Below are 22,574 nucleotides of genomic sequence, written 5' to 3'. Positions count from 1 at the left end.
TTGTCAGCACTGGAGAAAAGTCTGGCTGCACCCATTATCATTCTGGTAATGGGGACAAAAACGCTCTGGGTTGCTTATATTTCTTTAAACCAATCACACGTCTTGGGAGGCACTAAGCCCAGGGTGCAGCAACGGTGCTCTTGCAAAATACTGTAGATAGCGGAAGGGGAGGAGAATTCTGTCTGAAATTGGCGGCCAATGGCAGGTTTATACCAGTCTGTCCAAAAATGCATATTACCCTAAAAAAACATTTTAAAAATGGAATTGGCTTCCTGTTGAAAGCAAAGTTATTAAACGTATTATGATCTACAAGGTTTTACAAGGTCTATGTCCAAATTATTTAACCAAATATTTCAGTATGTTCGGGACCCTCGTGGCCTGAATGTGAGGGCTAGTGTATCTAATCTGAAACCCATTCTAAAAAGTAAAGTAGGGAGAAGCACATTTCTCTCCTCACTTTTTTTTTCACACACTCATTTTCATGACACAATCATAATGGTCTCATGACAGCCAATGTAAAATCCAACCACTTATGACAGTTTAATGTATTGTTACCACGTAAATCTAAAATAATTTGATAAGTAGGCCTGCTATGACATATTTATGACCGGTTATGTTGTTTAGGTTAATGTCAAGTTCTCATAAAGAAATTGTTGTCTTAGTTATTGTCAACATCTCAAACAATGCCAACTTTGCATTAAGTTTCATAATTTACTGAGTGACATGACAATGACAACAGTCATAAACATTCATAAAGACTTGTGTCCACATGTTTATGACCAGTGTCATGTCTTGGTTATGACAATGTCATGTCTTATGCACACCCCTTCAAATGAAGTGTTACAGGGTTGCTTAAGTTAAGCGATAATGGCTAAAGTGCCAGACGTGTAAGCGCGGTATATAGAATATACAGTTGTGTTCAGAATAATAGCAGTGTGTTTAAAAAAAGTGAATAATGCTCAAAATCCTTAGAATAGCTTTTAATTCCATAATACCATTGCATTGGGAACACTGCACATTCAATTCCAAATCAAAACATGACCAAAATTGATCAAGTTTGTGTTATACCTTTACAGAAAGTGAAGAAAAAGGAACATTAGGCTGTTCAAAAAAATAGCAGTATTTGCATTTTTCTTTACAGCATTTGTCTCAAACATTTACTGTATAAACCGAAAAATGTCTCAAGGGTTTGCTTTACCCTTGACTGCACTAATATTTAGTTGCATAACCATTATTTCTGAGAACTGCTTCACATCTGTGTTGCATGGAGTCGACCAACTTCTGGCACCTGTGAACAAGTATTCCAGCCCAGGACAATTGAACTACATTCCACAATTCCTCTGCATTACTGGGTTTTGCCTCAGAAACAGCATTTTTGATGTCACCCCACAAGTTTTCTATGGGATTGAGGTCTGGGGATTGGACTGGCCACTCCATAACATCAATCTTGTTCATCTGGAACCAAGACTTTGCTCGCTTACTGGTGTGTTTTGGGTCATTGTCTTGTTGAAAGACCCATTTCAAAGGCATTTCCTCTTCAGCATAAGGCAACATGACCTCTTCAAGTATTTTGATGTATTGAAACTGATCCATGATCCCTGGTATGCGATAAATAGGCCCAACACCACAGTATGAGAAACATCCCCATAACATGATATTTGCACCACCATGCTTTACTGTCTTCACAGTGTACTGTGGCTTGAATTCAGTGCATGGGGGTCGTCGGACAAACTGTCTGCGGCCCCTAAACCCAAAAAGAACAATTTTGCTCTCATCAGTCCACATAATGTTGCCCCATTTCTCCTTTGGCCAGTCAATGTGTCCTTTGGCAAATTTCAACCTATTCAGTACATGTCTTTTCTTCAGTAATGCGACTTTGCGAGGGCTTCTAGCTGATAGCTTTGCTTCACATAGCCTTCTTCTGATCGTAACAGTACTCACAGGTAACTTTAAGTCTTCTTTGAGTTTCCTGGAGCTGATCATTGATTCAGCCTTTGCCATTTTGGCTATTCTTCGATCCATTCGAATGGTAGTTGACCGTTTTTTCCCACGTCGTTCAGGCTTTGGATGCCATTTCAAGGCATTTGAAATCATTTTGGCTGAGCAGCCTATAACTTTCTGCACTTCTTTATACGTTTTCCCCTCTCCAATCAACTTTTTAATCAAAGTCCGCTGTTCCTCAGAGCAATGTCTGGAACGACCCATTTTGCTGAGTATTTCAGTGTGAAATGCACTATAACCAGCATGCACAACATTTGCTTCCTTCCTTCCTTAAATATGGGCCATAATTGACACCTGTTTCTTCACATAATCAATCACCTCACTAATTGAATACAACACTGCTATTATTTTGAACATGCCGCTTTCAATAACAGATTCAATTACACAGAATGAGCAGCATGCATGCCATGACTGTTGGGTCTGTTGGTTTTCTATGACTCTACAACACTTACTAGTAAATTATTTGCCATGTAGAAATATCACTTCTACCAAAAAAATTGATTTATGAGGTTAGTGATGTTGGACTGCTATTATTTTGAACACAACTGTAAATGCAATTATTATAAATCTGAAGAAAAGTGTCAGTCCGGCTACAATAAGAGTCCTGAAAGTTTCAACTTTCACGTCACACGTCTTGTACTTTGTAGACCCAAAGTACAAGTTACGCCTCTTGAACTTTGACCAATTTTTTTCCTCTGGGGGAGTAACAAAAGAGTAAATAAATGATGCTGCTGACAAAAGTGAAAAGTATCACCTTTCTGTGAATGACTACTTTTTATGCTTTTACTGCTCGTCCTCTCTTGTAATCCTATTTTATTTTTGTGTTATCATCATGTTGTCAGAACAAGCTTCCTTGCAGATGATTTGTGCCATAACAATAATTCAGTTTGGATGTAAATGACCTCTCCACAAAAGTGTAAAAAGTCAGAGTCACAAAGAAGGCCCATTCAATCCTTGCTGACCTTAGTCAACCATTGTTCAGTGAATTCAGTTTGCTTCCATCTGGTCACAGATCTAATCTGCCAAGATGCAGCTCTGTGGGAATTGAACATTTTTACTCAATGTATTGATTTTAGTGAAGCCCATGTGTGTGAGTTGTGTGCTTGTCAGATGAGAGTCAGCTGACAGTCTACTGGGAGTTAACATTAAAGGGCCATTGTCTTATCTTGAAGATAAATGACCATGGTTCTCAGGAAGAGCTCAAGTATTGGACATGATAGTAAATAAGAGACTGAATCAACCTTGTCATGAGTTCAGCAATTGTTGTTCTTTTGTTCACTTAATGACATTTAAGGCAAGACACTCTGAAAGTCAGGAGAGAACACAAGTTTCAGGTCTTGTCTCCATGCTGCATGAAATAAATAGAACTGATTAATCTCACCACTGACTCTATAATCTTTTTTGAAGAATTTCTTTTACAGGATTTAAGAACTCATTGGTCCCTGTTGCTATTGGTCTGTTGAATAGCATTATGACATTTGTGTGAATTACTTCTTATTGTAAAACCAGGACTATTTTTTATTGTCAAACCAGGACTAGTTTTCATGTGCATGTCTGCTCTGATTTGATCAACTTTCATGTGTGTGACAGACGTTCAAAAACCACATGGTGGAGACAAATGCACATGCGACTGGACTCTCTGTCCTCAGTGTAGTTGAGATATACAATATACTATACAGTACATAAACAAAAATGTTAAACATATTAATGTGAACACCTAAAAATTACTCCCATATATAATTTGTTTTAAACATTTTGTTCTAAAACCATGAGCATTAATCTGCACACTATTGTCTAAAATATCCCTGAATGCTGAAGATTTCTCTTCTGTTTTTCTTCTTGGGACTGAGTACCCAGGGAGTGCATAGCATGTGGATGTGGGGAGGCGCCCATGGAGAATGCCTTTCTACAGGGCCCAGAATTTTGTGCTATTCCCCTGGCCAGGTCAATATTGTAACAGCCTGCAGGATGCCTTTGTGTTGACTGTTCTGCACGGTAGTGCAAAGGATCATAGGGCTAGGTTATTAACGGTTCCTGTCCTAGTTTAAGTGTGTAAATGATTTTCTGTTGGTGTTTTCGTTATGCATTTACGTTACCTAGGTTTTAGTCTTGATTTAGTATTCATGTTTATTTACATTTGTTGGATTACCATGACTGAGACACTGGGGTAGATTGATGACCTCTGTGTATTAAGTGTGCATAGAGGTTGAATAAACTTTTGTAGATTTCATTATCTCTGGCTCTTTGAGTTCTTTTATGTAACTCGCTATAACGTGATGATACAAAGGAAAAGTAGGATTGTGACAGAGGGCGATAGTAAATTTCTAGGAAGTACAGAAATTTGATAGTTTTCACTTTCGTCAGCAGTTGGAGAATTTATTAACATCCAGGAACGCTGTACTCGCTGTACTCGCAGTACTCCCCAAGAGGTAAAAAGAAAAGAAAATCGGTCGAAGTTCAGGAGGCGTAAACACAAGCCTATGGTTATAGTCAGCTGTGGTTTGCTGTTGAACTTTTCAGCACTCTTGCAGCGGGACTGGCACGTTTCTTCTGATTTATAATGATTGCATATATTCTATACACCGCTCTTGCAGGCTTGGCACTTTTGCTGTTATTGCTTTACTTGAGAAACCCTTATATTTGTCAAGATTTAAGTTACACGATTACTGCGATCAAAATTGCTATACGCATGAGCAAATTCAAGAAGCAGAAACCCTTTTACAGTATTTTGGATTGTTTTCTGGAAAAAGTGGCGAGGCAGCCGCATAAGAAGTTCATAGTTTTCGAGGAAAGCTCCTACACTTACAGCCAGGCCGACAAAGAAAGCAACAGAGTGGCCAGAGCTCTGTCCAAGCATGCTCAGCTGAAGGAGGGGGACACGGTGGCCCTCTTCCTGGGCAACGAGCCTCAGTTTGTGTGGATCTGGCTCGCACTGACCAAGCTGGGATGCATCGCTTCTTTACTGAACTACAACATCCGATCCAAATCTTTGCTGCACTGCTTTTCTTGCTGTGAAGCCAAGGTCCTGGTTGCTGGCACTGGTAAGATGAGGAAATACTATCCTCTTTGTGATTATAAATTTCAGGTTTTCTGCATTATTTATTTTTAGTGTTGCATTAGGTAGGGCCCATTGGTGATGTTTTTTTTCACACCTCCCTCTCTAAGTCATTATAAACGCGCATTTAAATGTCAGATGCCAGTTCATTAACACTTCACTTTATTGTACAACTTGCAGGAGTCTTATGAATAAATGAAATTGTCCTCTTTAAAAATTGATCAATGATGTTAAATGTGTATCCTGCTGTGAATATGTTCTTTGCATGGTGTTTGAAGTCTAGCTTGACCAATGCTGGATTTTTGAGGCAGATGCTGATATTAAGCCGATATTTAAAGAAATGTCTTAACATAGCCTAAATGCATAACATGAACAAACAATCCTTATATGGAACTCTTACATTTAAAAAAATGAACCTATCAGTTCTCTTTGGTGGACAAACTGTGTGTAGACACTGTTAATTACCTTAGACTTAGACTTAGACTTAGACTTCTCTTTATTGATCCTTTTGGGATGACTCCCGCAAGGAAATTAGATTTCCAGCAGCAGATTTTAGCAGCATACAAAACACTCTTTAAATAAAGAGGTATAAAAAAATACAGTATAGAACAAAATACAGTATAAGAATAACAGTGACAATAAACTTTTAGCTAAATATTAATAATACTCCTATCCTGTTCAGTTTGTCCTGAAGTATAGGGGGCCGGATGGTATTGAAAGGCATTGGAGAAGTCCAAGAAAAGGATCCTCACTGTGCCGCTTCCCTTATCCAGATGGGAGTGGACTCGGTGTAGCATGTAGAGGATGGCAACCTGAAACCTAGTTTGGCATTTCCATCCTGTTGTGAATATGTTACATTACATTCTGGGAAAACACTGAACAAAGCCTCTCTCATCTGTTTTACTTGGTATCATACATTTGTATCATACATTGTTACACTGTTTTCCTTCCTTAAGATGTATCTGCATGAACCTACCCTGAACCAATCCTCCTGTCCCATGGTGCCAATTTATATATGTCTACTCTCACGTCATCGAAGTGAATGGAGCGATTGTTAGAAAATAAATATCCTTGTGTGTCTCAGTCATTAAACCTTAAGAACATGGTGAACTGAACCCATCTGCTTCATGTCACTTTGTTCTCCGAGCACTGGTAACTGCTTTCAGAATCAACTCACAGAAGTCGAGCCAGTAGATGATAGGACATGAACCACAAAACAATCATGATTGGATTGTTTCATAACATGTCCTGACGTTTTTTGTTACTTATCGGCTGACATAGACACCGATATATGTATCTGCAATGAGATGATATTTGCCGATGTATTGGCCTGGGCCTGATCTTAACAGGCTTTATTCCCATGATTTTTCCCCAACAGTTTTGATTGTTTTCCCATTATTATTGTCACTGCACTGACCTACATTAAGCCTTCACTTGCTCTCTTTTGTCTATCTCTCTCAGACTTGCGAGGGGCTGTAGAAGAGGTGTTGCCTACCCTGAACCAGCAGGGCGTCCGTGTGTTTATCCTCAGCGAGGACTGTGATGTGGAGGGCATTGAAAGCCTCTCTGATAAAATTCAGCAGGCCTCAGACCAGCCTCTGTCACCTCAACTGAGGGCCAACATTAACCTTAAGAGTCCTGCGCTGTACATCTACACCTCTGGAACCACAGGTAATCTGGCATCTGACCTTCACTTCTAATCTGCATTCATGGTTTTAGTGTGCAGGCCTTGAAGTGCAGAGGAAGGACAATAAAAATATGTAGCATATTTTTATTGTCCTTCCTCTGCACTGATGGCACTGATGGCACTGTTTTCTTTTAGGGCTTCCCAAGGCAGCTGTAATCAACCATGAGAGGCTATGGATGGCATCTTTTGTTCAGGCTGTTGCTGGCGTACATTCAGACGATATCATCTACGTTTACCTGCCTCTTTACCACAGTTCTGGCTTTCTGATGGGACTTTGTGGGGCCATAGAAAAAGGTAATTCATGGCATCATAAAACTACAAAACGTGTTTTCCAGGCTGCGTTCTGATGAGTTTACTAAAGGTTAAACTGACAGGTATATGACCTGAAGTAACAATGTGGCTCTGATTTCCACTGTTTGTATTTCAAAGTCCAAAAGGTTTACAACACTTTCTGAGCTCTCAGTAAGTGTGAGATTACATGTTGCTGATATCTGTGCCTCTTCATTTCCAGGCATCACTGTTGTTTTAAGACGTAAATTCTCTGCCTCCCACTTCTGGAATGACTGTAGAAAGTACAATGTGACTGTTATTCAGTACATCGGAGAAATTATGCGCTACCTTTGCAACACACCAAAGGTAAACCTCAGTATAATATCACATGATATTATTGTGTGATATTATTTTACCATAATTACAATACAACAATATGTTGTTAAATGAATTAGCGGCTTAAATTGCTTTAATGACATTTGCATGGGTAGCTAACACCTGCAGCAGTCAGACACACTGCTTGTATTTAAACCATAATAGGATTTTTATTATCCTAGTCTCACCTCTCCATCACTCTCTTCTAGAGAGACAATGACAGAGATCATAAAGTCCGATTGGCTTTGGGGAACGGGATAAGGGCCGACACCTGGACTGATTTCCTGCAGCGATTTGGGGCCATACGCATCTGTGAATGCTACGGAGCGACAGAAGGAAATATTGGCTTTATCAACTACGCTGGCAAAGTTGGAGCTATTGGCAAAGAGAATTTTCTCCACAAAGTAAGAGGTCTCATATGCACAAAGGTTTTTAGCATTTTGTTGAATGGTAACATTTGGGATGAACTTGCAGGGTTGGCTGGACTTTTATCCAACTTTTACAGCTGCTATTGCATCATTAACATGAAATTAATAATAATAATAATTAATATAATGTATAATATATGACTAGTTACTTTATTCTTTCTCACATTTTATTCCCAATCTGTTTTTCTTTTAAGATGGGATGTCCGTATGCCCTCATAAGGTACGACACAGAGAAAGAGGAGCCAGTCAAAGACTCCCGAGGATTTTGCATTGAAGTCCCCAGAGGTGAGCCAATCTCCTCCGAAAATATAGCTCTCCCTTGACCTACTAGCTATGACTAATAGATATCCTGTGCTTGTTTCTTTCTCACGCAGGAGAGACCGGTTTGTTGATAGCTAGGATTGCAGAAAGATCACCTTTCATTGGCTACGCCAAGAACAGTCAGCAGACAGAGAAGAAGAAGGTGAGAGATGTGTTTGTGAAGGGAGACCTCTACTTTAACAGTGGAGACCTTCTAAAGATAGACAACGAGGGATTTGTCTTCTTTCAAGACCGCATTGGAGACACTTTCAGGTGAGTGGATGAAACAAATTGAACAGATTTGACAAGCTGAGCAAATAATGGAGACACAAGGTCTCAGTGTCACTGTGTATGTTAGATAACATCTAGATACATTTCATCACTGGAAACAGAATTCAAGATGTAGGACACAACATCAAATTTGACTATATTTAAGACCATTAATGAATCTTCATGTAACTATTACTTTATTTCAGCATTTTCTGCAAATGATTTCCCCCCCTTTCCTATGTTTGTATGTCATTTATAACAAACTGTCCTCAGTGCTAAATGAAAACTTTGCAGCTAGGATAAGCACATATTGTCTTTGTATTGTCATCCAATACAGGTGGAAAGGAGAAAATGTGGCAACCACAGAGGTGGCTGATCATTTGCTCATGGTGGACTGCATTAAAGAGGCTAATGTCTATGGTGTGAAGGTGCCAGGTAATAATGATTAGCAATAATTTAAGATTTATAAAGGACATACTCCTCAGATAACAGTTATTAGAAAGATCTTATGTCGTTAAAGTGTATTTATAAAATATGACATCTTAGTAAATGTTTTCATCTGACCACTATATCTGTTTGGGTCTGTTTGGAGGTTTTTTTAAGGTTTGTAAGACCATTTGGACCTATAGAACCGTTTACATGCCCATTAATCATTAACCATTGTAAGCATGAATCACATAATCCTGCAAAATGGAGTTAAACATATGAAAATTGAGAAGAAATGTAAAACAGGAAAGCATGTATTTGAAACAAGAGCTCAGTATGAAACACATAAAGCGCTGTTGATACTGACGTCCTGAAATAAGTCCTGTTTCTACTTTGATTAGGACACGAGGGAAGAATTGGAATGGCAGCACTGACGCTCAAAGAAAACATGGACTTTGACGGCAAAGCTGCATATCAGCACGTCAAAAACTTCCTTCCCAGCTACGCAAGACCACGCTTCATCCGCATACAGGTAAACAGAGTGTTGCTGAATACGATTGTAACACATTAAGAAATTGAGGAATTTGCCTGAAAATGTCTTGCATCCATTAAATAACCATTTATCTTTCTCTGGCAGGATGCACTGGTAGTAACTGGGACGTTTAAGCAAATGAAGGTGAAGCTGGGAGAGGAGGGCTTTAACCCAGCCGTCATCAGGGACCCTTTGTTCTACCTGGAGGACAACAAGGGCTACGTACCTATGACTCAGGAGATATTCAGCTCCATCGCAGAGGGAAGAATCAGGCTCTGAATGAGTTCAGTGTTTATTATTGGATTGTCAACCTCAAAATAATACATTTGATTTGTGGATATTAATTGATACAGGATGCCAAATAATGATAAATGACCTGCACATTGAGCGTGTTTATGTACAGTACATTTCTTAAGCTTCTTGTGGGGAATATTGTGTACTGAAATATTTCAAAGGATATCATTTAGTTTGAAACAGTTTTTAATAAAAAATATTTAAAAAACACGATTGTATATGAGCATAGTAATCCCGAATCATTGACACAATTAGATGATCTTCAATTCAGTACAGTCAATAACTGACAGCACAGCCTGGTACAGTAATAGAATTCTTAATTATCAATAGCTGAATTACGATGTGTGTAAACTGTACACGGCTTTCAGGATCATTACAGGAGCTCGGGTGCAGTGGCAGTTTCCAGAGTAGTAGGAGAGGGAGCTGTGTTGGCTACAGTAGAAGAAGTCATACAGTTCATTCTTCTGCAGGTGGAGGACAAGTGTTTTGGAGTTGCAACCTTCACAGGGCAGCACAGCTGGTGCGGGCCACACTGCACCCACTGGTTGCAAAAACTGGGCACGCTGTTGAACTTTGTCAGCTTTTTCAGGACCTGTTTACCCAGAATATTTGAAGGCATCTCTGTAATCTTAAACATAGGACCAGATCCTGGCGTTGATGGCGTGCTGGGGAGGGCGCCTGCAGCATCTTTAAGACCAGGCCTTGTTTCAAAGTTGTAGCCAGACAGCGGCCCGATGCAAGTGTAAGGCAGAGGCTCGCTGCTGCAGCTAAGAGAGCGCATCGGTCTTCTAGATCGATTCCAAGCCTTGTCAATCCACAGCTCCACTTGAGCCTTGTCCATCCCGGAGGTGGCATTCGCTCTCTCCTCAGACCTGGTATCTGAGTCTGGGTCTTGGTTTTCTTCTATCGCCTCATCTTTCCCTGATTTTGGTTGGTCTGCATTATTCAGAGGCTGTGTCTCAGCCAGAAGAGTGGAAGCCGTTTTGGAGATGATGCTCCAGTCCTTAAGGATGTCCTCTGCGGTAGTGAACTGTGAGGTCACTGTGAATCGGATGATACGCTTGGTGTGAATGTCTGCAGGGATGAGGTACATTGTGCCTGACCGGGTCAGTCTCCTCAGCAGCTCCTGGGTCAAAGCATTTCCACCCTAGAAAAATAAAATAACATAACATATTCATAACCGTTGCAAGGCCAACAAGTTCAAAGCTTCCAACCAAAACTGAAGCCTTTTCAGGTCAAGGTTTCAGCTCGTTTTAATGATCTCCGATATTGTTGTGCCCTTCACCTGCGCCTGATAAAACTAGTTGACCTCATTCAATAACTTTCAACAATGATTAGCCAGTGAAAGACATGTTGCTTAACAACATGTACCTCATAGTACAAAATGTACAACATACTTTCAGGCAGAACACCACTAGGCCAAGGTGCCTCTCAGCAGGAACCTCAAAATTTGGGTCACTCTTTATGTGAGACTCCAAGAGTTTTGCCATCTCAATCCCCTAGAAAACACAGAAGAAATATACATGTAAATCCTGAAACTTAAAAACAGATCAAATCTGTGGGTTGTCACAGAATTGCCTAAAGTAAATACACTTTGTGTTTGGTCCCTCTTCTGATTATATTTGATATGTATTCCTAAAATAATTAGCATGAAGAGAACTGAGTGCCACTTACATGTCTGATATGAGCCTGGAGGTTTTTCAGTCCAAAGGACCGCATTACAAACCAGAGTTTGAGAGAACGGAAACGTCGGCTGAGGGGAATTTGCCAATGCTGAACATCAGAAAGAAGTAGTGTCATTGCATGAAATGATTCACTATGATAATTGAATCTTTAAGGGAAGATATGACAGTTTGATACCATAAAGTCCGTGGCTGCCTGTGAGTTTTCATGTCTGAGGTAAACAGGATCAACTGTGAATGTCTGTTGGAGCTTATATTTGTCCTTTACCCTGAGAAAACAAAGTTAAACCATATAAGCAACAAGTGTCCTTCACATTGACTTTGTATTTATCTTTTTTTATTTTTTATTTCAGACCTTCTTTCATAGATAATGTTTAGTTCTAGAGGTAAGGCTTCAGGTATGGGTTAGAAAGCTCACCAGAATGCTGTGCAGTCAAAGTGGACCATCATCCACTTGGAGGGGTTGAAGACAAAAGAGTGAGCCAATTCAATGCCCTCCAGGGACCAGCGGAGCTCAGGACAGAAGTAGGCTGAGCCAGCATACGCAGCATCAACATGGAGCCACAGTCCTTCTTCTGCACCTTTTAAAAGAACATTTAAATGCAAGTACTGTAATTATCTGAATGCATCTCAATGGAGCAACACAACGTTTTGACTTTACAGGCTGTGTTTAAACGGACATTATTGTGAGTAAATCTGAAGACGTACAGACTGGTCCCAGTTCAGACAGATTGTCGAAAGCACACACTCCTGTAGTTCCCAAAGTTGCACACAGCTGAACAGGAGAGAAACAAAATCACAGATAAGATGTAACATGTATTGTCAGTATTTTGTTGTTTTTAAATTATCTTTAAAAACATACCAGTGTTTTTTTTTTTTTTTTCATGTTTTAGCCCTACAAATTATGCAGCATTGTACAATTACGTTTTAATTAGGGCTGTCAATCGATTAAAAAATGTAATCTAATTAATTACATACTCTGTGATTAATTAATCGAACAAAACAAAAAGGGTACTAAACAACAGTTGGTGGCATTAAAGAACGGCTTGTTTATTGCTAAGGCCATATGGTCAAAATTAAATGATTTAATTTAATTAATACATTTTAATTTAACTTATTTCACTAGTAAATTGCTGTTGAACGACAAAAACAACAACCAGATAGGAAAAGGACATTTACAATAACTACAAATGCACCACGAGGCTGTAGTTTACCAGTTTCATTGAACGCACCGTCTGTGTTGTTTCTCCGACGGCAGCTGCAGATTGTTACATCCCGGTGTTGAATCCTCTACAGTAAAACACAGTCAAACTTTACACCGTTTAGCGTTAGCTGTCAGCATTTTAACCGTGTTTAATCCAGCTACTAGCTAGCGGTAGGCTAACGTTAGCTGCTGTTGAGTATTGTGTTAACTAGCGTCACATGCAGCAGGGTTTGTGTTTCCTGTAACGTCTGTTTCAGAGCAGCAGAGAGAAGCGCAGACATATCAGTGGCACCAGATTGTCGTCTGTATGCAAACGTCAATATGGAAGGGATTAATCTGCGTTAATTTTTTTTAACGCGTTATTTTGACAGCCCTAGTTTTAATATTACCACTGACCATTTTTATATTTTTACCTTCTATGCAGCATTGTTTTGATTTTATTTCAAGCTATTTGCAGTGGTGGAAGAATTACTCAGATCTTTTAAGTAAAAGTACCAATACATTAATGTAAAAAAATACTCCAAAAAATAGTTGCCAGTATACTGTACATTACATGATGTCAGCTAAAACATTGAAAAACACTCGTATGATGACGTAAATTCTCCTCCTCAACACCTCCATGGTACCCAGCCCATCCTTCCGTGTCAAATACCTACCATGAAAGGGACCAGTCCCCTTCTCCTGTCTTCTTGTATGGCTTGTTTCAAAGTGTCTCCTTTCAGAGACAACTGCTCATCAGTGGGCAGAAACCTGATCTTCACCAGAGAGATCAGACCTGCCTTCTCAACTGAGGAATGAGCCTATAAAAGCAATCAACTTAGTTTCTCAGTTTTTTTTTCATCTGATTGACAGAAAGTTATTGTAGAAGAAGTGCTGAGACTGACCTGATCTGAAGCGTAAGCCACCAGTCTTGAATTTAGGGCCGAATCGTCCACGTCCTGGTCGAGCTCAGCCTGCAGCTGCAAAAATTTGTCTTTCCTGGCTGCCAGCAGAGCAACCAGTGTGCTCTCACTGACTGTGCTCTAACAGGAGAGTCAGATAGAGGAGAGAGATAAAACGTTGCCACAGAGACTACTGTGTAAAGGTTTTTGGGTTTAAAATAAACAGATCAAACCTGCAGTATGCCTCCACCTCTGCTGTCAGGATGGTGATGCAGGAAGAAGGAGGGAAGCCCCAGTGCTTTACACAACCAGTCCATCACATTCATTTCCAATTCTGTACATGCTGGGCTGGAGGCCTGTTCAAAACCGGTAACACGGACAATATCATATAATTTAGTCAGATGGTATGACTTAATTGTTGTGATGTTTTTAGGTAGTGTAGTGGAGAAAAAAGTGTGAGTTAGTCCCTTACCCAGGTGAATCCAACACAGTTAATAGCGTCAGCCAGCATGTCTCCAAGCATAGAGGGCCATGAAGTCAGACTAGGGTAGTAGGCGTGCATATGAGGGCTCTGCCAGTGAACCACCTGGGGAAAAAGATGAGAAAATACGTGCTTCCTTGCCAAAGTATTAAATTACTGATATGATAATGGATGACAGTAGGAACTTACTCCTGGCATGATGACTTTCTCGATGTCCTGGAAGATAGTCTCCCAGTCTTCCGGCTCTGTAGGCGCTGTGTCCGGGAGAAGCTCCTTCATGTAACCTGGCTTCACATCTGGAATCACCCTCCTCTCCCTGATGGAGCCCAGGTACTGTGTGATGTAGTCCACCAGCTCCTTACCTGATCAGTAAAAGACACTGTAACCGCTGGAATGATATTCCTATTACAGTTTATCATTCATCTTTATTTTGCCTATTGTTTACTAATAATTGTTTTCAGTGAAATATAACAACACAGACAGATAAGTCAATATAGTAAAATGGAAAGTATCATTACCTCTGCGATTGTATTCTTCAGCCTGCATTGTTTTTGAGATGAGAGCTCTTTGGGTTAATTCGTTGCGTGTAACAGGTGAATGCAATGATGTGTGCTCTGTAGCAGAGATCACAGAACTATATAGACCCTGTTGTGAAGAACACGCCCTAAATAGTTGACGTATTTGAACCATCAAACAAATGCTCTTCAAATGTTCTTTCCATCATTAGGGATCCAAGCCCGAGGAGTGGGAGAACCGTGGTTTATTTTTCCGTTGATAAAAGTCACGCTACAGCCTAAACCGTACATGGTGTGGGTGGGGGGGGGGTGCCATTTTCAGGACTGGTCCAGATCCCTGCATGGACCTCATGCGCAACAATTGACCCACTTCCACCACTAGGTGGCGCTATAGCAGAAAAAAAAACATGTTTGGCCCTATAACTCCCAAACCATACATCGCACATTAAAAATACTGATATCCACGCATTCCCTGAATTGACCAGATATAGGCCACGCCCATTGCGTGAAAAATCGCGATTTATCGAAAATCTACTTTGCCGAACTCCTCCTAGACCGTGCGACCGATCTGCACAAAACTTGGTACGTAGCATCTCCAGACCGACCTGACAAAAAGTAATCAAAAGAATTTGTATCGGAAAAAAACTGCGCAAATTATGCACGAACAAATTTGTGTAGCTAACTATGAACACCAACTTTGACATATCTCGACCAAATTAAATGCTATCAATGCAAAACTTTAGATTCTTGTTTGCGATGACCCTCTGGAGGACCCCACACATTTTTTTACGAAAATTGGCCACTAGGGGGCGCTACAAGTACAAAAAGTTTATATCTCATGAACGGCTCATTCGATTTTTACTAAATTTGGAGGGTACCATTTTGGGCCACTCCTACAGTGGGGTACTGATTAGTCAAAGTGGATGTGGCCTTTGAGACCCACGTTTGGATTCACCACTTACATTAATGTGAGCAACTTTAAATTTACAGGGTAGACATACAATGGGTCATGGACCTCAACTACCAAAAATGACATATGTGGACCACTAGGTGACGCTATAATGTGTTTTTGCCTTTAACTCCCACATTACACATCGCACATTAGAAAACCTTATATCGACGTATTCCTTGAATCAAGCTGAATCACCTGATATAGGACATGCCCAATTCCCCTACGAAGTTTTTTCGCAATATCGCGCAATGTGCAAACCCAACTTTTCCAAACTCCTCCTAGGCCATGCAACCGATCTGCACGAAACCTGGTAGCTAGCATCCACAGATGGACCTGAGTAAAAGTTATTAAAATAATTTTGCTACGTTAAAGTATGCACATTTGACGACCAAACTAATTTTCCTAGCTAGCTACCAAACACAAACTTTATCATATCTCGGCCAAATTAAATGCTATCAGCAAAAAACGCTCCTTACCAAATTTGGCAAAGATCGGCCATTAGGGGGCGCTATAATCAACGTTTATGTGTTTTGGACAATAACTCAATGCATGTAAATGGAACATTTGCGATTGCAATTTCTCTGCCGTAGTAATTGCTATCAACATGAAACTTGTGATGTTTGTTTGGCATGCTGCTCTGAGGCTCTGTACCAAATTTGGTGAAGATCGGCCATTAGGGGGTGCTATAGTCAGCGTAGACGAGTTTTGGCCCTTTAACTCAATCAATGTTAATGGGATATTTGCAATGGCAATGTACCACAGACCTTGCGGCTCAAACCTCTCGATATTTACTGATGTTTGCTTCCGCACCATTCTGCTTGGGTTCTGCTTTTGCATGCTCCCTGGGTCGTTGGGGTGACTCGCGTTGGGGGCGACTCACGCCGAGGAGGCTTGGACCCCGTCATAACTGCAGTGCTAGTTGAAATTGTTTTTCGCATCCCCCATTGACTCCACGTTTGTACTAAATATTTACCCTCTTCTGATGGTAATGATTTATTTATTCACATCTCAGTGACACAATACTGTATTTAGCATAATAGGACAATATTATCAACAGTTTAATTGATAGTTAACATTACAGTGCAATATTCTTTGTGCAATATACATCAATCACTCTGCACCCGGAACAAATTTTATCTAGAGAGATCATGTCACAGTGTAATTATTTTATGTGCATTATTTTATTTGCAATATGAAATTATATACTTATAGATTATGACTTCCTACGATCTAAAAATTCATTTTCCTATGATATATCACCATACACTTAAAAAATGTTTTGGAATGCGTTGTGAAATATATAATCATATCAACATTTTTGCAATATATTGCAGCAACTTTTCAGTTATTTAGCATTTTTTTAACATATAAACTTGAATATAAGAAAAATAGGTGTACATGCAGTCATATTTTGTAATATAACAATAATGATAGCAGATTTTGTTACCTTTGAACAAAACAGGGCTAGCTGTTTCCAGTCCAGGCTAAGATAAGCTAGAAAGAGGAGCTAGGCGTATTTTCCTGAAATGTGGAACTCCTTTTAACATATTTAAGGTAAGTTTTGCACCATTAACCTCTAAAACAATGGTGCCCTCTCATAACAGATACAACTAGAAAATTCCGCAAGAAATTTTTACAGTGTGCACATCCGAATACCACTGGCTAACAGTAAATCTGCTGTTTGACATGTCCTGAAAAGAGAGGACAACACGGCCTACAGTAAAGAGTCTCAGAGTGTAACAACATAGCATGAGCCGCTTTCCGACCGGAGGGATTTTTGTAGTTCCTAGAACATAACGTTCCTAGAACCCTTTTTTTCTCCTGTTCCGACTGGACCAATTTGGGGATTATTAAGTTCCTCTGGCCACAGTTCCTGTAACTCTTTCAGCTCGTACTTCAGGGCAGGGTCTTTTCCTTTTTCCCTTTTCTGCATAGTGGTGGTTAGATGGCTGTGATTATAATAACAAAAGGTAAGTTCCTATGGCCACTTGAACAGTGTGAATGCAAATGGTAAATCCGGATTTGGGAGAGAGTAGTTAGTAGAACTGTTTAGAAGTGGAACTAGATTCCTATAACTACTTGGTCGGAAAGAGGCTCATGATAGGAGGGAGTTTGTGTTTGGTTATTCAGAATTTTTGAGAAACTCTATTCAAACTTTAAAATGTTAGGGTAGTATTCAACTTTCAAATCACTTTAATACTTGAAAATATTCAACCTTCTTTGAGGCTTTTAAAAAAAGCCCTTCTGACATTATTACATTAGTAACATTACATTAGTTTTGGATAGAATGTACAGACTCAGAGTTGGGGATCCAACTAACTGAGTGAGGAGCATTTTTACTTTGCTATACTATCCACAATTTTAAATCTCATACATTTATTTTACATCAAAATGTAGGGAATGTTGTGCCCTTTCCAACAATGTGCTTAGGGAGGCAAACAGACTTTCACATGAGGCACAGTGAGCTTCCAAGTGAAGCGGTGTCCACCAACTGCAACACTGCCTCCTGTATTAAATCATACAAGAAAAACCAGGAGAAGAGAAACAGGCCCTATTTAAATGGCTATTAGGTGCTTTCTGACCGGATAGTACTTGTACTTTTTAGAGGAAAAGTACACTTCTAAGCAGTTCTAAGAACTACTCACCCCCAAAATCTTTTTTTCCGTTTGCATTCCCACTGGCCAAGTGGCCATAGGGACTGGTAGGAGGGGTAAGGGAGTGACGCAAGCACGGCAACGGTCTTTATAGCATCGTCACTAGACCTTAGCGCCACATACAATAACAAAGCAGCAGGGAGGAGGCCGTACATGGCCAGCAGTGCCCGCACCTCCGCATCAGTCCACTTTTCCGAGTTCCGCATTCCGTCCATTCTCGTAGTTATTCACGTAATGTTTTGCTCAACACAGACGGGGCTTTATTATACTCGGAACAGACCCCGCCTCTGCCTGCTGCTGCGCTGTGGACGTGTGTGTGTGTGTGTGTGTGACGGCCAGCGAGCCGCAGGACACGTTTGTGGAGTTTAACTCCGAAAAGACAGTTAACCACAGGTTCCCGTTAATCTTATGATGGACATGTGTTGTGATATTTAAACAAACGAACCGTCAACAGCAAAATAAAAGCCTCTTATTTACGAGAGCGTTCTGAGAGACCTCCAGCTCACAGCGAGCATGACTGGCTGAGCGGCGAGCTAGAGGCCGGGGCAGGCGCCTGCTGGCTGTCGCCTCACTTCATGGAGGTTCTCAACTCCGAAAACTTTGAAGCAAATTGTCAATTCGGCATCAATTTTCGCAAGACTGCCTATATTCGAAATCTAAACAGTTAATTTCTCGCCTAAAACGTTGTCAGAAGTGAATTTAATGATGAATAAGATGGTGAAAATTGTTAAAAATGTCCCGTTGTTGGTTGTTGCTCTGACTGCAAGTTCTGAGTTGGCAGTGGGCGTGACTTATAAGTTCGACCAATCAAGTACACCTAGGAAAAGGGAAAAGGGAAAAGACCCTGCTCTGGAGTAGGAGCTAAAAAAGTATGCTACTGTGGCCAGAGGAACTTAAAAATCCCCAAATTTTCCCCCCCAAAAAAACAACAGAAGCAACAAGTGTTCTAGGAACATTTAGTTCTAAGAACTGCAAAAATCCCTCCGGTCGGAAAGCCACTAATGTCCTCACATTTCTTACACAACACACACCAAAATTGCACAGGACGTTCAGCAGGGTGTCATATCTCTCACAGTATTAACGATTAAGCGAAAACACCTGTTGGTGTTGAGGCCTGAAGTCAGTTAGAAGTCAGTCAGTTGGTCAGTTAGTCCATCATGACATCATGTTAGCTGACAAATAACACCTCTTCTCCTTTCTTCATCTCCTCTCCTCATCCTTTCTTCCTCTCCTCTTCTTGTCCTCTCCTTTTCTCCTCCTGTGGCTGTACGTGTTGCTAAAGTGATTTGTGCACTGAAGTAGTGGAGGAGGGAGGGAAAGACTGATTGTTTGACAGGTCAAAAATGTCCATTTAATGATGATTATAACTCTGAAGTTCATTCTGTAATTCAAAAACCGTGAGTCCAAACGGCAAAATATTATCATCGCCAGAGAGATAAAAACAGGTAATAAAAAGGGAATCGTCTGCATCCTTCCAGATATTTCTTTTCATTGTTTCTATCGGCAGTTGGTATGAACAGAGCCAAAAGTCTGGTGGATTCCATGGTTACATGTCTGCGACCGAAATGTGTGTGAGAGAGAGAAAATACAATGGTTGGGTAAAGGCCATCCTCACCACAGGTATATAGTTAATATCATTAGAACAGCTGATCTGAGCTACCTTTACTCTGCTGTTTGATATGTCCTGCAAAGAGAGGACAACATGGCCTACAATAAAGAGTCTCCATGATAGGAGGTGTGTGTGTGTGTGTGTCATAACTTGTTGCTATGGTGATTTCTGCGTTGAGGGAGTAGAGGAGGGTGGGGGAGACAGTATCTTTAATGGGTCAAACATATCCATTTAATGATAATTATACCTCTTAAGTTTGTTCTGTAATTCAAAAACCGTGGATCCAAACGATCATTACAGAAGTTTTGATGTATTTTGTGTGCGTGTGTTGGCAACGCTCCGTGACCAGTAGCGGGAGAAAAATGTGGCGGAAGATGAAGAATAATAAGTATCGGGGATAATAGTCATTGTGCCGATTGCTGCTATTGCAGCACATCGGCACACTGAATTAACATTCTCTGCTATTTCCTCTTCTCATCTGGCCTGAATACCTTACAGAAGATGACTGTTAGAGCAAAGCAATATTTGTATTGAATGATGACTCTTCAAAAACAAATAGTAGGCCTAAGTATAGGGGATATTGCAAAAAAAATAAAGAATGAACACACAATAAAGACCCATCTAAGGCACAGCTTATCGCTGCCATTTAAACTCTGACAAAAGCCTGGAGCACCTGGATTGTTCACACACTGTGCTGTTTACTGTGCATTGTGCTAGCTCTCATCCAGTTCTCTGAGGAAGCCAATGGTTGGATGCAAATCTAACCATAATTCAAACACGCTAAGCACACATCAGTGTTTGACCAGGGGGACCATGATGAGAGGCAATGATGTCATTACCCTGATTCAATGAAACTAATAAAGCACCAGAGGATGTTTATCTAAGCCATTGCAAACCTGTAACCTACTCCTATTCATTAATATTAAAACTTCCAATTTGAGGGTGATTGGGTGGCCTAGTGGAAGAGCAAGGGCCCATACAGAGTCTCAGCCCTAGACTCAGAGGTTGTGTGTTCAGTTCCAACCTGTGGCACTTTCCTGCATGACATTCCCCCTGTCTCTCTCCTTTCCTGTCATAAGAAGGCCTAAATGCCTCACAAAAAGACTGCAGATTTAATAAACTTAGATATTTTTATCAAGAACTTCAGTCTGTAAACTGTGGGTGTATTATTTATTAACACCGCATACAGGTGATTCATCAGACACACTCTTCAAATACTGTTTTTATTTTTCTGTCCGGCAACTGTAAGAATTTGGGCTGTGCATGCTTGTTTCTGCTTTTTCATCCATGAAACAGGACAGTCCCTTTTTTTTGTCTGCATACATTCAGTAGAAATGATTTACCACTTCACAGTGTCCAAACTGTGAGTTAGTCCACGTTTGCCATAAAGGAGAAAATATGGACAGTTTGTTTTCCACAGAACATGAGTTTGAAGTTTATTCATGCAAATCTTCTTAAACCCAGTTGAGCTTAAACCACAAGTTCTTTGAATCTGAGCAATAACTGCTACACAGACTTTTGACTGAAGGCAGGAAGCCTAGTGGCAGGCAATGACTAGAGTAATGGTAAGTGTGTGTGTGTGTGTGTGTGTGTGTGTGTGTGTGTGTGTGTGTGTGTGTGTGTGTGTGTGTGTGTGTGGTACAGTTTTAAAGTCTATGGGTACAATACACAGAAATAAGTGTTTTGTGATATGGAGCAGAGCACACTGTGACTATTGTGCTCCTTGTGTGCCTTTACGTCTGAGTCAGCCTGATGAAAGCAGGTTTAACCATAATTGTGTAATTTACATGACATCAAAGCCAAAGTGCTTCCTGATGGATCCTATTCTGTTGCTTTTATTCAAATAAGCTGAAAATATCAACATGGCATCAGCCTATCACAAAAAACATGGGCTTGAAATTTCAAACCAAAAGTTAGTAACAGTTGATAGAAAGAGGATTTGGCCACTCAGTTTGACATGATAGGAGCAGAAAAGACACACTAGCTAATAATGAGACTGTCTGTGAATGAAGCCCATAAATGCTTGTGTATTTGCTTTGACAAAGACAACCCCATTATATATCACTTCATAAGACTGCTGTTTAACCACTGTATGCAACTGTTCTACATGTGATCATTAAAAAAAAAAAAGGTTGACATAATTACTCTAAACTCTGAGCTGATGTGTGATGGTTAATGTGTTTAAATTTTTCTTTTGGCCCACTCCACAAATAGGCCAAATGTCATCATTAGCCACGGTCAGAACAGCAACAGTCCAGCTGGTATTACTCAATGACGCACTTGGGATTGGTAATATGTATGAGTAACTGGTGTAGAAGAAGGGGAGGAAACAGAAAGTTAGAGCCTCAAAGATTCCTTTGGGGGGACTGGAGTCTACTTCATCTTATCTTCAGTCCAGTGTCGGTCAGGCTCATAGACTGTATAAAACTAGGTACGTTTCTAGTGGTCACATTACTATACTTCATTACTGTTCAGGGAACAAATTTCCAGGAAGATACAAAGATAGACAAGCAGCAAAAGGAAGCAAACATAAACATATTATATACAGGTAACAGATCGGCAACACACTGTATATTGTAGTAGGCCTACAAGTAGTGCAAGAGTGCAGGGCAGTGCAAAGATATAACATAAATAACAATAGGACACAGTCATTTGAACACTACACATTGCAGAAACACCTCTGACTGGGTTTGTAAACAATGTAAAGAATCTGAAACATTCAATGTGTGATAGCATATACAAAACATAAATGGCACAGGGTATGTATACTGAGCTATAAAAAAGCAGGTCTATTACACACGAATAAAAGGATTTTTGGAGATTTGAGAGTTTGGAATACTAAGAAGGTGGGACAGGATGGACAGGACAAGAGAAAATGGCCAGTGAAGCAGAACATGATCTCCAGAAGGTGGCAGTGATGCAAAATAAGGATACCAGCTGCCGCAAAACGTCAGAGAA

The 22,574-nt window shown here is 40.3% G+C and overlaps 2 protein-coding genes across 2 annotated transcripts; one reads left to right on the top strand and one right to left on the bottom strand.

Annotated features, from left to right (window-relative positions):
* Nucleotides 1-4,384: 4,384 nt before the first annotated feature.
* On the top strand, nt 4,385-9,648 carry LOC144512812 (long-chain fatty acid transport protein 2-like). Its single transcript, XM_078243793.1, has 10 exons — nt 4,385-5,042; nt 6,518-6,727; nt 6,879-7,037; nt 7,255-7,379; nt 7,598-7,792; nt 8,011-8,101; nt 8,191-8,389; nt 8,724-8,821; nt 9,214-9,344; nt 9,450-9,648. The coding sequence occupies exons 1-10, from the start codon at nt 4,562-4,564 to the stop codon at nt 9,621-9,623; spliced, it is 1,863 nt and encodes a 620-aa protein (XP_078099919.1). The 5' UTR covers nt 4,385-4,561; the 3' UTR covers nt 9,624-9,648.
* A 189-nt stretch (nt 9,649-9,837) lies between these two features.
* hdc (histidine decarboxylase) lies at nt 9,838-14,480 on the bottom strand. The gene is made up of 12 exons (XM_078243675.1): nt 14,405-14,480; nt 14,076-14,248; nt 13,878-13,991; nt 13,639-13,761; nt 13,409-13,546; nt 13,181-13,324; nt 12,029-12,095; nt 11,739-11,901; nt 11,499-11,589; nt 11,313-11,411; nt 11,036-11,137; nt 9,838-10,785 (listed from the first exon to the last, which is right to left on the bottom strand). The coding sequence occupies exons 1-12, from the start codon at nt 14,430-14,432 to the stop codon at nt 10,012-10,014; spliced, it is 2,016 nt and encodes a 671-aa protein (XP_078099801.1). The 5' UTR covers nt 14,433-14,480; the 3' UTR covers nt 9,838-10,011.
* Nucleotides 14,481-22,574: the final 8,094 nt, after the last annotated feature.

This window comes from Sander vitreus, chromosome 1 (assembly GCF_031162955.1).
Source record: "Sander vitreus isolate 19-12246 chromosome 1, sanVit1, whole genome shotgun sequence".
NCBI classification, from domain to species: Eukaryota; Metazoa; Chordata; class Actinopteri; order Perciformes; family Percidae; genus Sander; species Sander vitreus.
Note: the sequence above shows the minus strand (reverse complement) of the source record. Positions and strands in the feature narration are given on the sequence as shown.

Coding starts and splice junctions, on each gene's coding strand:
- LOC144512812 (XM_078243793.1), top strand. CDS start 4,562: ATGATTGCATATATTCTATACACCGCTCTTGCAGGCTTGGCACTTTTG. Junction 6,728..6,878: donor CTACACCTCTGGAACCACAG/GTAATCTGGCAT, acceptor GTTTTCTTTTAG/GGCTTCCCAAGGCAGCTGTA. Junction 7,793..8,010: donor AAGAGAATTTTCTCCACAAA/GTAAGAGGTCTC, acceptor TTTTCTTTTAAG/ATGGGATGTCCGTATGCCCT.
- hdc (XM_078243675.1), bottom strand. CDS start 14,432: ATGCAGGCTGAAGAATACAATCGCAGAG. Junction 14,249..14,404: donor TGAAGAATACAATCGCAGAG/GTAATGATACTT, acceptor TTTACTGATCAG/GTAAGGAGCTGGTGGACTAC. Junction 10,786..11,035: donor TAGTGGTGTTCTGCCTGAAA/GTATGTTGTACA, acceptor TTATTTTTCTAG/GGTGGAAATGCTTTGACCCA.